This window comes from Dipodomys ordii, unplaced genomic scaffold (genome assembly GCF_000151885.1).
Source record: "Dipodomys ordii isolate 6190 unplaced genomic scaffold, Dord_2.0 Scaffold36, whole genome shotgun sequence".
In the NCBI taxonomy this organism is placed as follows: Eukaryota; Metazoa; Chordata; class Mammalia; order Rodentia; family Heteromyidae; genus Dipodomys; species Dipodomys ordii.
Genome location: NW_012267252.1, coordinates 62,002 through 75,670, shown reverse-complemented (window position 1 = coordinate 75,670; position 13,669 = coordinate 62,002). Strand labels below are relative to the sequence as shown.

At 45.1% G+C, this 13,669-nt stretch overlaps 1 protein-coding gene across 1 annotated transcript in view; it reads left to right on the top strand.

Moving 5' to 3' along the window:
- The first annotated feature begins 13,494 nt into the window (after positions 1–13,494).
- Pdlim1 (PDZ and LIM domain 1) overlaps positions 13,495–13,669 on the top strand; it is a 31,965-nt gene continuing 31,790 nt past the window's right edge. The window contains exon 1 of the mRNA XM_013017664.1: positions 13,495–13,647. Within this exon, the coding sequence (XP_012873118.1) occupies positions 13,580–13,647 (68 nt within the window). The 5' untranslated portion in view covers positions 13,495–13,579. The remainder of the gene's footprint in view (positions 13,648–13,669) is intronic.

Genomic DNA, 13,669 nt, shown 5'->3' with positions numbered 1-13,669 from the left:
CTGTGGATCTAACGCTCCTGCCGCCAGCAGCTGTAGGCGTTTGGCGGGTCTTGCAAGGTCTCCTCTTGGTTTCTGTACTGGCCCAGGGAGAAGTTCTCTGACCATCCCACTCCAAAAGAAGCCAGCAGCCCAGTTTCAAGGCTTTGTCTTCTACTTTGCCCCAGCGAGACTTCTTAGATTGTTCTTGGAGGTATACATTGCCTTCCCACACTCCAGCCCAGGAGCTGTGTGATACCGGCCCTGGACCTCTGCCCAGTCTTGGCACAGAGCTAAACCTGGCTGTGCCCAGTATACCGTTGCCCACAGATTAAGAAATGCTTGACCAGGTTGGGCAAGGCCTCTGCACATTTTGACTTGCTTACATCATAGTCCATTTGTCCCTGTTCTTTGTGTCTATAATTAACCTGTCAGCCCTTTCTACTTCTGATATTATATATGGCATGAAACTTTTTTTTTTTAAGTAGGGGAGGATGTTTTGGAAATCTGCTATAAGGGCCGGCCATTTTAGCTGATTTTAAGTCTTAATGTGGACTGAGGATGTGAGAGGCCCTGGGTTTGAGTCCTAGCACTGTAAAACAAAAAACAAAGTATACCTCTTAATGCAAGTGGCCCTGTGCAGGAATGATGGTTTGTTTGTGGTGGAAAAAAACACAGTACACATACATATACCTTGATCCTTTGGATCTCAGTTTCCTGAGAAACTAAGATTACAAGCATGAACCCCTGATACCTGGCTTGTGCCTTCATATATTGATTAATTTATTATTTATGATATATGCACATGTTTAATGAGCACATACTGTATGTCTGTGTATACTCTTCCGAAAGAGAATATAGAGCTCCATTGTCAGGGCAGTTTGTTGATAATGACTGGCAGGTGCTTCAGTTGAAAAGTGAAAGTGACTCAAGTTGACCTCAAGCTGCCTGTAATTTTCCTCTTCATCTCTTTATTTCCACATGAGAAAACAAAATAGGATCCTTATTGCCTCTTGGGAATGGAAAAATCGTTGTTCTAAAGGGACAGATAGTGTGATCTAAGATTAGGGTCTGGTCAGGTGATCTGAGTTCTTCATCAAGGTGTACTGGGAGTGAGTGAGCAAGCCTTGTTTTGTTCAGAGCTACCTTTTGGAATCTGCAGCCAGGCCAGCAGCAGCCCAGGGTGCGTGTTGAGGATTGTGAGCACTCTGTAAGCACAGAAGGACTAATGATGAGGGGTGTGAATATTGACGAGAGCTGCACACACCTGTTAGAAGGTGTGCTGCCATTATGATCCCACTCAGATACCATTGGCTAGTATGGTTTTGTGTAAGTAGACTCAAGAGCCTCCACGCCAAAGCAAACCAAAAAATGAGGCAGGGAGAGGGAGTGCCTTTTATTTACACGATTATATTTGCTTTCTCTTGCATGAAGTATTCTGGTAGTGGCTGCAATCTTCTTCAATGACCAAAGCTTCTGACTAGAACCCCATAATATTATGTCCTTGAAATGGTTTCTTTTTCTAATTTATTTATGTTTTAAATTGTGAAACAGAAAACTCATAAGATACAAATACCTTGCTAGGGTTTGTAAGGTGAACCCGTGTAGTGATTGCCCACGTAGGTCCAGAATCGGAGTTTTAGCACCGAGATTCAGGGATGTAGCCTTTTGTGACAGGGTAATTAGTCACACCCTTACTTTTTTTGTAATGTAGCCCTAAATAGGTACCCCAGACACCATACACTTTGCTTATTTCTGAACCATTCCAAACATACTGTTTTTCTCAGGTGTTGTGTGAATAGCTCGTTGGCATTACTTTAAATTTAATGTCACAATCCAGATTTCCATCATCAAAGGAACATAAGCTGGTTTTTACTTAATATCTCATTGAAGGCCGCCCCCCCTGCCTAGGGGGCTCCCTGGTGCCCCACATTTATTACTACTGCTCCCTGAGATGTTTTTTGGTCAGTTCCTGTTCCAACTTTATAGTTAATCTTCTTGAATTTGTCCTTTCATCCTCCTATGTAATTTCTTGTTTCCTCTAGTTGCTTTGGGTGGAAACCTTCAGAGAATCCACACCCAGGCCAAAATTGCAAATTTTTGTTGACTGTTTTTCTCTCCCAGCAACTGACAAAGGGCAGGAAGGGGTGGAGCCAGAGGTAGAGATGCTCTTAATTGAGGAGTTACTTAGTTGCCTCTTAAGTCCCGGGAACCCTTGGCTGAGAGCCTGGTTTTATGATGAGGGCTTGTGCCCTTTGCCCAAGGACCCTGAAAGGGTACTTAATGGGTCCTCTGTAACCAGAGGGTCTTCTCTGGAGAGTTTCCTCATGTCCTAAAGATCAAAAGAGCAAGAATTAGCTATCAGGTTGTGAAAACCAAGAGATTTCCGAAAATGCTTTCATGTTAATGAGTTTTGTGTCCCACTCTTCCCTTCTGTGAAATTGATGATCTGGGAAGTACTGGCTGCTCCAGCTGTTCTCAGCCAACCTGGGAGCAAGGAGGATGAGGATGAACCCAAGAGAGTGCTGTGGAACTACCTTTCTTGAGCCATTTGGCCAAATCCCCTTTCATTCCCGAGTCTCCAGGGTGCTGACCTCGTGGGTCTGTTTTTGAGAGGAGAGAAGTAAGAATGTCTTTCATGTGTTGCAGCCTGGGCATTGCCCAGGAGGAAGACTATTATCTAACTATAGGGGTGGTACTGGTCAATGCTGGGCAGATACCACCGGGTCTCTTTGTTATGACCAGGCTAGGGCTGGCTTCCATTGGCATACCATCCCTAGACCACACCTTGTTACTGCTCCAGGTGGTGCATGTCTATAATCCTAGCTACTCCGGAGGCTGAGAACTGAGGATGGTGATTTGAAGGCAGCCCTGGTGGGAAAGTCTGTGCAACTCTTATCTTCTGTGAACCACTAGAAAACCAGAAGTGGACCTGCCAGCTTAAGTGGTAGAGCACTAGCCTTGAGCAAATCCCAGGGACTGCACCCAGACCCAAAGTTCAGGCCCCAAGATTTAATGAGCATTTAGGCTTCAGACGTAGTTGTTTATCAGGGCTACTTAAAAGCATGTGAGGTTCTTACAAGCTGTCTGGAGACTTTTTTTTTTTGGGTCCGGTCGTGGGGTCTGAACTCTGGGCCTGGGTGCTGTCCCTCAGCTATTCAGCTTAAGGCTAGCGCTCTACCACTTGAGCTCAGTACCACTTCCGGCTTTTTTCTGCTTATGTGGTGCTGAGGAATCAAACCCAGAGCCTCGTTCATGCGAGACAACCACTCTACCACTGAGCCAACTTCCCAGCCCTGACTGGAGACTTTTGAACAACTTGATGACTTTTTTTTTTCCATGATCAATTTATTCCTACATTAGTCCCAAACTTGGTGAGGGAAACACATTACCTTTTTTAAATTTTAATTTTGTTGTCAAGGTGATGTACAGAGGGGTTCGTTACATAAGTAAGGTAGTGAGTACATTTCTTGTGAAACCTGTTATCCCCTCATTTTTTCCCCTCTTTCCCTCTCCCTCCCAATCCCCTCTCCCCAAGTTGTATAACTCATTTCCAACATATTGTCTTGTGAGTAATTGATGGCACTGTTTTTTTGTCGGGTGTGGGGCTTGAACTCTGGGCCTGGGCACTGTCCCTGAGTCCTTCAGCTCAAGGCTAGGGCTCTACCACTTTGAGCCACAGCTCCATTTCCAGTTTTCTGTTGGTTAATTGGAGATCAGAGTCTCATCAACTTTCCTACCCAGGCTGGCTTTGAACTGCGAGATCCTCACATCTCAGCCCAGAGTAGCCAGGATTACAGGTGTGAGCCTCCATGTCCATCTTTGATGGCTTTTTAAGAAGTTCATCAGGGTATTCTATTTGGTTACCTACTGTTTTATAAAATAAATATCCCAGTGATAAAATACTGATTAGTCTTTTAGACTAAGGGAACAGTAAGTCTCTGAACTGCTACCTCTGGACACCAACAATTGCCTTTACACAGTGTTTGAAGGGGAGCTGGGTTAAGGTACAATGCAACTACAAGCATCTGCCCTATGTAATCACTACAGTACCTTGAGAAAATGTTAAGTACACACACACACACACACACGCACGCACGCACACACACACACCCTACACATCTATCCCCCTCCAGTCCTGAGGCTTCACACACACACACACACACACACACACACACACACACACACCCTACACATCTATCCCCCTCCAGTCCTGAGGCTTGAACTATAGGCCCTGTCCCTAAGCTTTTGTGCTAAAGACTAGCCCTCTACCACCTGAGCCACAGCTCCACTTGCAGATTTTTGGTGGTGTATGAGAGATAAGAGTCTCATGGACTTTGCTTTCTCGCCTGGCTTCAAACCACAGTCCTCAGATCGCAGCCTCCTGAGTAGGATTACAGGCATGAGCCATGTGCCTGGCTGGTAAGAACATTTTGATATCTCAAGACAGCAAGTTTTCAGGCCAACCTGTACAAGCTCTTGCAGCTTCTGTGGCTGTAATGTAGCTTCAAAATATGGGACGAGGGCTGGGAAGGTGGCTCAGTGATAGAGCGCTTGCCTTGCACGCATGAGGCCCTGGGTTCGATTCCTCAGCACCACATAAGCAAAAAGAAAAAAGCCGGAAGCGGCGCTGTGGCTCAAGTGGTAGAGCACTAGCCTTGAGCTGAAGAGCTGAGGGACAGTGCCCAGACCCAGAGTTCAGGCCCCAGGACCGGACCCAAAAAAAAAAAACAAAACAAAATATGGGACGAGAGTTCAAGTCCCATGTCTAAATGCTATCTTGCAAGTCCTGCATTGTTGCCCAGTTGAACATCTGCCAAACTCATTCCTCATTACCTTGACACAGCCATTAGGTGAGCGGAGACTGCTCAAAGGTCTGTGGTGTTGAGACTAAACTTTTTTGGGTGGTGCTGGGATTTGAACTCAAGAGTCTTGGACTTGTTAAGTAGGCATTCTCATTTGAATCCTGCTCCTGGCTCTTCTTGCTTTAGTTATTTTTTGGATTGGGTCTGGTACCTTTTGTTTGGTTCTACCTGGGATTCCCGTGTGATCTCCCTACATAGGTATCTGGGACCAGGAGTGTACACCACTGCACTTAGCCAGATTTCCCATTTCCTTATCTCAGATGCCCTTTGTATAAGGCTGAACTGTAAGTGTTGTTATTTATGTGGCCTTACCTGCTTGCAGAATGGATTGCAGGTGAGTTATAACACTGAATGAAACATGGATGCTTAGAATGTTTTAAGACACAAGAACACACATCTGATTTAATAGAAAATTGGAACACAGGAGAAGCAAGCAAATTGTGCCAGGAACTTGAAATCAGTTGGTTTCTGTAATTATATGCCACATTTAGCTGGGAGTTTTCTGGCCAAGGCAAAATGGGAACCATGTTGAATTATTTAGGCCTCTGGATTGAAATTACTTTTACAATGCTCCATTTATACTACACCTTAGGGAGGTTGGCCAACATTTATGGGACTGTAGTTTTCTTTTTCTTTGCTGTCTTGGGTGGAGGGGGGAGAACGGAGAGAGGAGAGGATAGAGGTACTATTTAAATGGACATTTCCTTAAGAGTCTGGTGTGTCCAGGAATGTAAGAAAGCCCTCCAGAGGAGTTGATATTTAGTGTTTTTTTTTTTTTTTTTTGTTTTTTTTTTTTTTTTTTTTCTTTTTTTTTTTTTTTTTTTTTGTTTTTTTTTTTTTTTTTTTTTTGTTCTTGTTTTTTTGTCTGCCTGGTTATTTAACTTCATTCTAGGAGAGTTTCAGAGAAAGGCGAGCCAACCACTTCCTTCATGTTTGCAAAGCCAATGAGCTTTAGACTTTTCTGGAAAGTTTTGTAAAATACAGATCAGGGGCTGGGGATGAAGCTCAGTGGTTCTCTTTCTACCCCCCTCCTCTCTCTCTCTATCCCTCCAGTAGATGAGATGTGGGTGGAGCTCTGTCTACATTTTTAGCCCCTCCCTGCTTCCCAAGATCTAATGACCAGCTTGTTTGAGAACCACTGCCTCTCTTTTCAAATGACATGGCTCTCCTCCGAGCTTGTGGAGGAATTCCTGGCCTGAGAATACCATGACAGTTCAGTGTTAGCAGTGGAGTCCTGTTCACCAGTAAAGTATTTCTCCTGTGAGGAAAAACTAAAAGCAAACCTACTTCTGTATCACAGTTGTTTAGTTAACCCTCCCTCTTCCCAATCTCTCTATCATTAGGTCAACAGTATCATCCAGGCTGTAATACTGGTTGTTTTTTTCCCCCTCTTTTTTCTGAGCTCTCCCTGCATAGCTCAGGCTATAGCTGAAGCTGGTCTTATGGGGTGCTCTTGATGGTTAAGTCAGGGAAATAGGTTACTGTCCTGGGCAAATTGAGGTGTCTGTTAATCCTAGTCATAAAGTGTTTCTCCATATACCTTTTTGTAACTTTATAACTGTCAATGATCCTAAACAAGGAGCCAGCATGAATGAACTTTGACTTGAGGGTGGGGTAGTAAGAAAGTAGCTACCTGAATGAGGATAAATGGCATCTGGTTCTGGGTATCTCCACAAACAATCATAATGGTAGATGGGCCTTGTTTGATGTGCCTCCAGCTTTCCATCTTGAGTCTAGGGAGTTAAGGGAACCCTGTCTATTGTCTGTCAGTAAGGCATGAGACTAAGATAAAGCCACCTTACTCTCAGCAGTGGAAGGCTCCATAGTTACTTCTTAGCACTTACTGGACACATCAGATGCCATGTTGAAATTCCTTTGTTGATGTCCTTCATTTCCATATTAAGTACAATCTTTTGGGCAGGAAGGGGACAGGCCGGTGATACCCGGCTCTGTGTTTACAGCTCTTGCTCCAGCCCCTTCCTTCCGGTGTTTTATCCGTACCGGTCCACATGCTGTTCCCATGACTTGGCCTGCTCTTTCCTGCCTCCTTTCTGGCTTTGCAGTTTGAAGCGGCACCTCCGCCAGGGAGTCTTCTTGGCATTACTCCATTGGGAGGAGCTCTTGTTGCTTCTAGCATTCATCAGCTGTTTCTCTTGCTTGTTCTCCCCCCCCCCCCCCAGGAGATAGTGAACTTGCTAGATGGCACAATCCTTTTTACAGCACATTCTTGTGCCTTGTGAGGTTCCTGTGTCCACATGCCTGGAGTGGCAAGCTCGAGCTCTGGCTGAGTGCGTGGTCTCATGTCATCGTCACTGCAGTCTCCTGGTGGCAGGACTGGTATTTCCATTCCTGTTGCCCGGGTAAGAAGAATGAGATAAAAATCCCACCCAGAGGGCTAGGAAGGTGGATCAGTGGTAGAGCGCTGGCCTTGCATGCGTGAGGCCCTGGGTTCGATTCCTCAGCACCATATAAGCAGAAAAAAAAAAGCCAGAAGTGGCGCTGTGGCTCAAGTGGTAGAGCGCTAGCCTTGAGCTGAAGAGCTGAGGGACAGCGCCCAGGCCCAGAGTTCATGCCCCATGACCGGATCCCCCTCAAAAAAAAATCCCACCCAGAGACCCCTGTGGCTCACCAGCCACTAAGGTAGGACTTGAACCCTGGTCAGCTGCCTGCTGAAGCCACATCTTCATCAAGAGGCTAGCTATTTAGAATATACATCAGGGTGTCTGACCGGTACATGAAGGAGAAAGAGGAGAGATCAGGGGAGGAGTGAATAGAAACACTATCATTCTGGGGCGGGGAATGCCCTGATCAGTGGCATTACATATCCAGTTCTGAGGAAGGGCCTTATCATTTAGATATCTGGCTGTTTAGGTATACATTAACAAAAGTTGAGAGAGCTATATCCAGTCCGGTTTTATACTGCTTAGAATTGTAGGGCTGGGAAGTTGGTAGAGTGCTTGCCTCTTATGTATAAGGCCCTGGGTTCGATTCCTCAGCACCACATAAGCAGAAAAAAGCTGGAAGTAGTGCTGTGGCTCAAGTGGTAGGGTGCTAGCCTTGAGCTGAAGAGCTGAGAGACAGTGCCCAGGCCCAGAGTTCAAGAACCAGGACTGACAAAAAGAAAAGAAAAGAAAGAATTGTAATGAGAATCTTCTGTAGCCTTCCCTGAGATTTGGATGGGGCAGCAGTGTGGAGGGCAGGTGTCCTGGTTGTCCCCCAGCTAGTCAGTGTCTGCCAGGGGGGTGGGGCGGGATCAGAGGGGTGGGGGTGACAAGAGTGAATACTTTAGAAAGCAACAGATTGCTTATTCGTGGCAGTGGCTATGCCCACACAGGTGTGGGCAAGAATTGCATGACCTCAACGTATAAACACAGGGGACTTGGGGGTGGGAGGTGTCCATCCAGCCTGTTTTGTTGAAGGATTTCTTTCTGGGAAGTCAAAGCCGACTCCATCATGAGCTGGTTCTGATGGAATTTGATGGCTGGGAGGAAATGAGACAGTACGGTACAGTGGACCGGGAGCCTGCCGCGGCCTGCCGCTAGCTGCTGAGTCATTTGGGGCAAACTGCTTCACCCCGTCCCTCCATTTCCTCACCTGCCATGGTGCAGATCACACTACCTGCCTGCTAGAAGCGGTGCATTAGTCCATTACTGCTTCAACTGTGCCTCACATAGAATCAACACCTCTTTACTGGTGGCTACTGGGATGAGTATGGTTGATTGGCATGGAATGGGTGTACAGCAAGGATCCACATCCTCCATTCAAGACAGGAACCCTGCTGGGCACTGGTGGCTCATGTCTGTAATCCTAGCTACTCTGAGGATCGTGGTTCAAAGCCAGCCAGGGCAGGAGAGTCTGTGAGACTCTTATCACTAGTTAACCCCAGAAAACCGGAAAGCTCAGGGATAGTGCCCAGGGCCTGAGTTCAAGCCCCACAGCAACAACAACAAAGAAGGCAAGAACCTTCCAACATTGAGGCCTTTGCTCCTTTTCTGTTCCATGTTATATTTGCATGTTTTATGGGGGACAGAGCTACCGTTCCCTAGCGCAGTTCCCAGCTGTTCTTCTCTTCTAGGGAAGCACTAAGCTGGCAGCAGGAGATGGTTTAGGAGGCCATGGGACGTGCATCTCCTTAACCCAGGAATTTTTTCTAGCTCTGGCAATTGGGTTTGGAGTCTGCTGTGTGCTGAAGTGTAAAAGGATAGTATTGAGCATGTGGGAATCTGGTGTTAAGTTCCGTCACCTGTCACCTGCCTTTAGCTATGTGAACTTGAATGGCTTTTCTCACTCACATTTTCCTCATTTGTAATATTATCTAGAGCATGTTTAAGGAAGCTCATTTATGGTTATCTCAAGCTGAAGACAGAATATGAATAAACTTTGTTATGGCTACATTCCATAGTTTATTTAAATTCTTTTTTTTTTTTTTTTGTGGGTGTGTTGCTGATCCTGAGGCTTGAACTCTGTCCTGGGCACTGTTCCTAAAATTTTTTTTTTTTTTTTCCGTTAAGGCTATTGCTCTACCACTTGCACCACAGCTCTTCCAGCTTTTTTGGTCAGTCCTGGGGCACGAACTTGGCCTGGGAACTGGCCCTAAGCTCTTTTGCTCAAGGCTAGCGCTCTACCACTTGAGCCACAGCTCCACTTCCAGTTTTCTGGTGGTTAATTGTAGATAAGAGTGTCATGAACTTTCCTGTCTGGGCTGGCTTTGAACTGGGATCCTCAGATCTCAGCCTCCTGAGTAGCTAGGATTCTAGGCGTGAGCCAATGGTGCCTGGCTCTATCTTCCAGCTTTTTACTAGTTAATTGGAGATAAAGAGTCTCAGGGACTTTACTGCTTGTGGCTTCCAACTGTGATCTTCAAATCTCAAGCCTCCTGAGTAGCTGAGATTACAGGGATGATCCACTAGTGCTTGGCATAATTCACTTCCCCTCACCCCCCTCCCACCAAAAGAGATGGCACATAAAAGATTGTGGTTCTGAGTCTCATCTGATGATGTAATCTTGTAATTTCCCCAAACTTCTTTTTGGTTCTATAGATTTACTCTAGAAGGAAGGCAATCCCAGGTTGGCTGGGCCTCGCTTGCTCAGGCTGGAGGCTCGCAGGACTGGTTCTAGCTTGTCTGAGGCTTGTTGGGATGTTCTCAGCAGACATGCCTCTCCCATAAACCAGTACCCACCTCTTAGCAGTTACATAGGGAAGTAGAGAGAAACTTTTATTTTATCTCCTCAGTCCATTTTCCCAGTCTCCTCATTTTTATTGAGGGCACACGTTCCATCACTTTGAAATATTTTACAGGATAAAATGGAGTAGCCTGATTGCATTCTTTAACCACACTAGATATTTTAGATCAGTCACTGAGTGAATATTTACTGAGCACCTACTACGTACCAAGGCCCTGGGGGGTACCATAGCACATAGGCTCTCCACACCATAACGACAATTTGTAGTTAAGGTAATGACATTAAACGCTCGACCAAATAGATTTACCAACACCATATGACAGCTGCCATGAAGAAGAAAAACGCTTATAAAGAGGAATATAGTATAGATTGGAGATCAGGGAAGGCTTTCAGAAAAGAGAGGTTTGATGTAAGTGGTAGAGTGCCACCATTGAGCAAAAAAGCCAAGCAAGAGCACAAGGCCCTGAGTTCTAGCCCCATTGTTAGCGTGCGCGCGTGCGCGTGCGCACACACACACAGTTTAGTCTCTGAGGAGAGACATGACAGGCAGAAGTGTTCACAAGCAGAGGTAAAATCACGTGTCAAGGTCCTGAGATGGAAGAGACTTTGGGATAGTTCCTGTACCTCTGGCTTTGGGGAGAAGCAGAATAATGAAAGAGGGAGAACCTGGCTTTATGGGTCTTGGTAAAGATTTGGTTTTTTTTTTAAAAATTTTTTATCGTGAAAATACCGTACAGAGGGGTTGCAATTACATGGGCGAGGTAATGAGTACATTTTTTTTTTTACTGTATAGAATTACATTTATTCTTTTTTTTATTGTGAAAATACTGTACAGAGGGGTTACAATTACATGGGCAAGATAATGAGTACATTTCTTATCAAGCATTGCAGCCTCCTCCTTTGTCTCCCCTTCCCATCCCATCTTCCCCCTGCTCCCCCTAACTCTCCCCTCCCAAAGTTGTAAAGTTCGTTTTCGACATAACGACTTGTACGTCTCATTGTTGCAATGGGTCCACCTGTATCCCTAGTTAAGCGATTTGTTTTTTCCCTTCCCCTCCATAACAACATCAAATACAGTGAAGGCAGGGGTTATACTGTAGGGGAGGGACATACAAAACAATAAATCATCTTATAAATGTGTTAGAAACAATCGCATGAAAGAAAAAAAAACATTTGAATACATACCTTAGGGTTCATTTCCCTAACATCAACTTGTCTGACCTTTTCTGCTTGACTCAGATATATATTAGTTATTGCGAATAAGGGAAACCATGAGACCTATGTTTCTTTGGGCCTGGCTTACTTCACTTAATATAATTTTTTCCAAGCCTTTCCATTTCCTAATGGGGCAATGTCATTCTTTCTGATGGAGGCATAGAATTCCATTGTGTATATATACCACATTTTCTTGATCCATTCATCTACTGAGGGGCATCTGGGTTGGTTCCATATCTTAGCTATGGTAAATAATGCTGCAATAAACAAAGTTGTGCTGGTAGCTTTAGTGTGGTCATGTTTGTGAAGATTTGGGGTTTTATCCTAAGAGATCACTTGTAGACTTGGTCATGTTGAGTGAGCATCCTCCTCCTGGGTTTTAGCTGTTCTCTTTGGAGATGCTTTGCTAGTCCAGAAGCATGGCCAATCCCAAATCAAGTGCTGCTTAGATAGAGCCATTTAACAAATAAGCCTGCCTTGTTTAGAAATAATACCAGATCAGCCTTCCCAGGAGAGTGGATCCAAAAATGACTGTCAGCACTGAGTGACTCAGAAGTGAAGTCTGTGGCCCAGCCCCTGGAAAATGTCTTGTCCCTGGGGCTGCTTGGGAGGATGCTCAGAACCTTGGATCTAGGGCCTTCATTTTCCTAGAGCCAGATCTCTGGTAGACCCAGGATGGGAACGCCAGAGAGGAAGGTTAGGAGGTCAGGATCTCTGTGCTGGTTCCACATCCTGCCACATTCCAGGCGAGTTTTGCCTGATAAAGTCGTAACTTGTTCCAGCCAGAAGGGACTACTGGAATCAACTGACCCCTTTCATTTTGTGAGGTCAGGGTGCTGATAAGGGAGGGGACCACTCCCAGGAGCCAAGGGACTTCTCTAAGGGAAGGCAGAGTCCTGTGGGCCCTGGGGCCTTGAAACTACCCTGCTGCTGGGAGACTTCCCAACTAGAAGGGTCTTTATTTATTTTTTTGCCAGTCCTGGGGCTTGAACGCAGGGCCTGGGCACTGTCCCTGAGCTGTTTTTGCTTAAGGCTAGGGCTCTACCACTTTGAGACACCGCTCCACTTCAGCTTTCTGGTGGTTATTGGAGATAAGAGTCTCACAGCCTTTCTTGCCCAGGTTGGCTTTGGACTGAGATCAAAAAGTCATGGACTGGCCCTGGGGTGACCATAGATAGTAGATTTTTAGTATACCTTGGTTTAGAAAATACAGTGAAATTTCTCTGCGGTTTGTACTGCTTCAAGATGAGTTTGTGTTTCGTTCATCCTACAAGCAGCTGTGTTCATGTGAAGCTAGTTGTACAACTGTGGTGGGAGACATACTTATGCAGTCTACATGCAGTGCTCAGCAGACAGATGGCTGGGAGCGTCAGTTGTGGTCATTGATGGCCTTCCCCAGCTGCTAGTGGTCTGTACATTTGGAATCACTGATCTAGAAGCATCAACTTGGGGAAAACCAGATACTTAGAAGGACACAGACAGGTTCTTCTGTGAGATGGAATGAATTGTATAAATTCATACATACTGAAAAATAATCTTCATTTTTTTTAAAGTGGAAAAATAACTCAAACTGATTGTAACAAAACAACACATTCCTGAAATACATAACCAAAGCAGTTTGGTGTGCAATGTTTCACTTTGCATCTGTGCCTAGGTTAACATAGTAAAATTTTTTTACAGAAATAGGATGTTCCTATCCACAATTTATACAGGTGTATGTGTGTGTTTACAAAAGTGTAACTGGTGACTTATTTTAAGGAAGTAACAAGGTCCAATGGACAGAGCGTTGGGTCTGGCTCAGGGTTTGAGCCTGCAGTACACTAGTTGAATGACTAGTAAAGTAGAGTGTATCTCGTTGAGTGATCCTGAGTGGGTAAAAAAATCTTTGTAAGTCTCAGCTTACTGATCTCTGAAGTGAAGACTGATAATTTGTTTTCTCACAAAGTTGTAAAAATCCAACAGATCAAATAGAGTCTTTATAGAGGCTCACAGGACTGTTAGAACTTAGGGTTTTACCCCCCTTTTTCTTTTTGAGACAAAAGCTCACTCTTGTAGTCCAGATTGGCCAGGAATTTTTGGTCTTCCTGCTTTGGGCTCCGGCATGCTGGGATTACAGGCTTGTGCTGTCCCTCTGGGCTGGGCTTTTGCCTTTTTTCAGTGTGTTGATGTGTATCAGTGACTACTTAACCTATGGGTCACTTATTCAGTGGTTTGGAGACAAATAGTAACTGGCCCGCCCTCCTCTTTGTTGCCAGGTCACTCCTGGAAGCAAGGCCGCCGTAGCTAATTTATGTATTGGAGACATTATCACAGCCATCGATGGAGAAAATACCAACGGGATGACGCATTTAGAAGCTCAGAACAAAATCAAGGGTTGCACAGACAACATGACTCTCACAGTAACCAGGTGAGATGGTGGAAATGTTTCT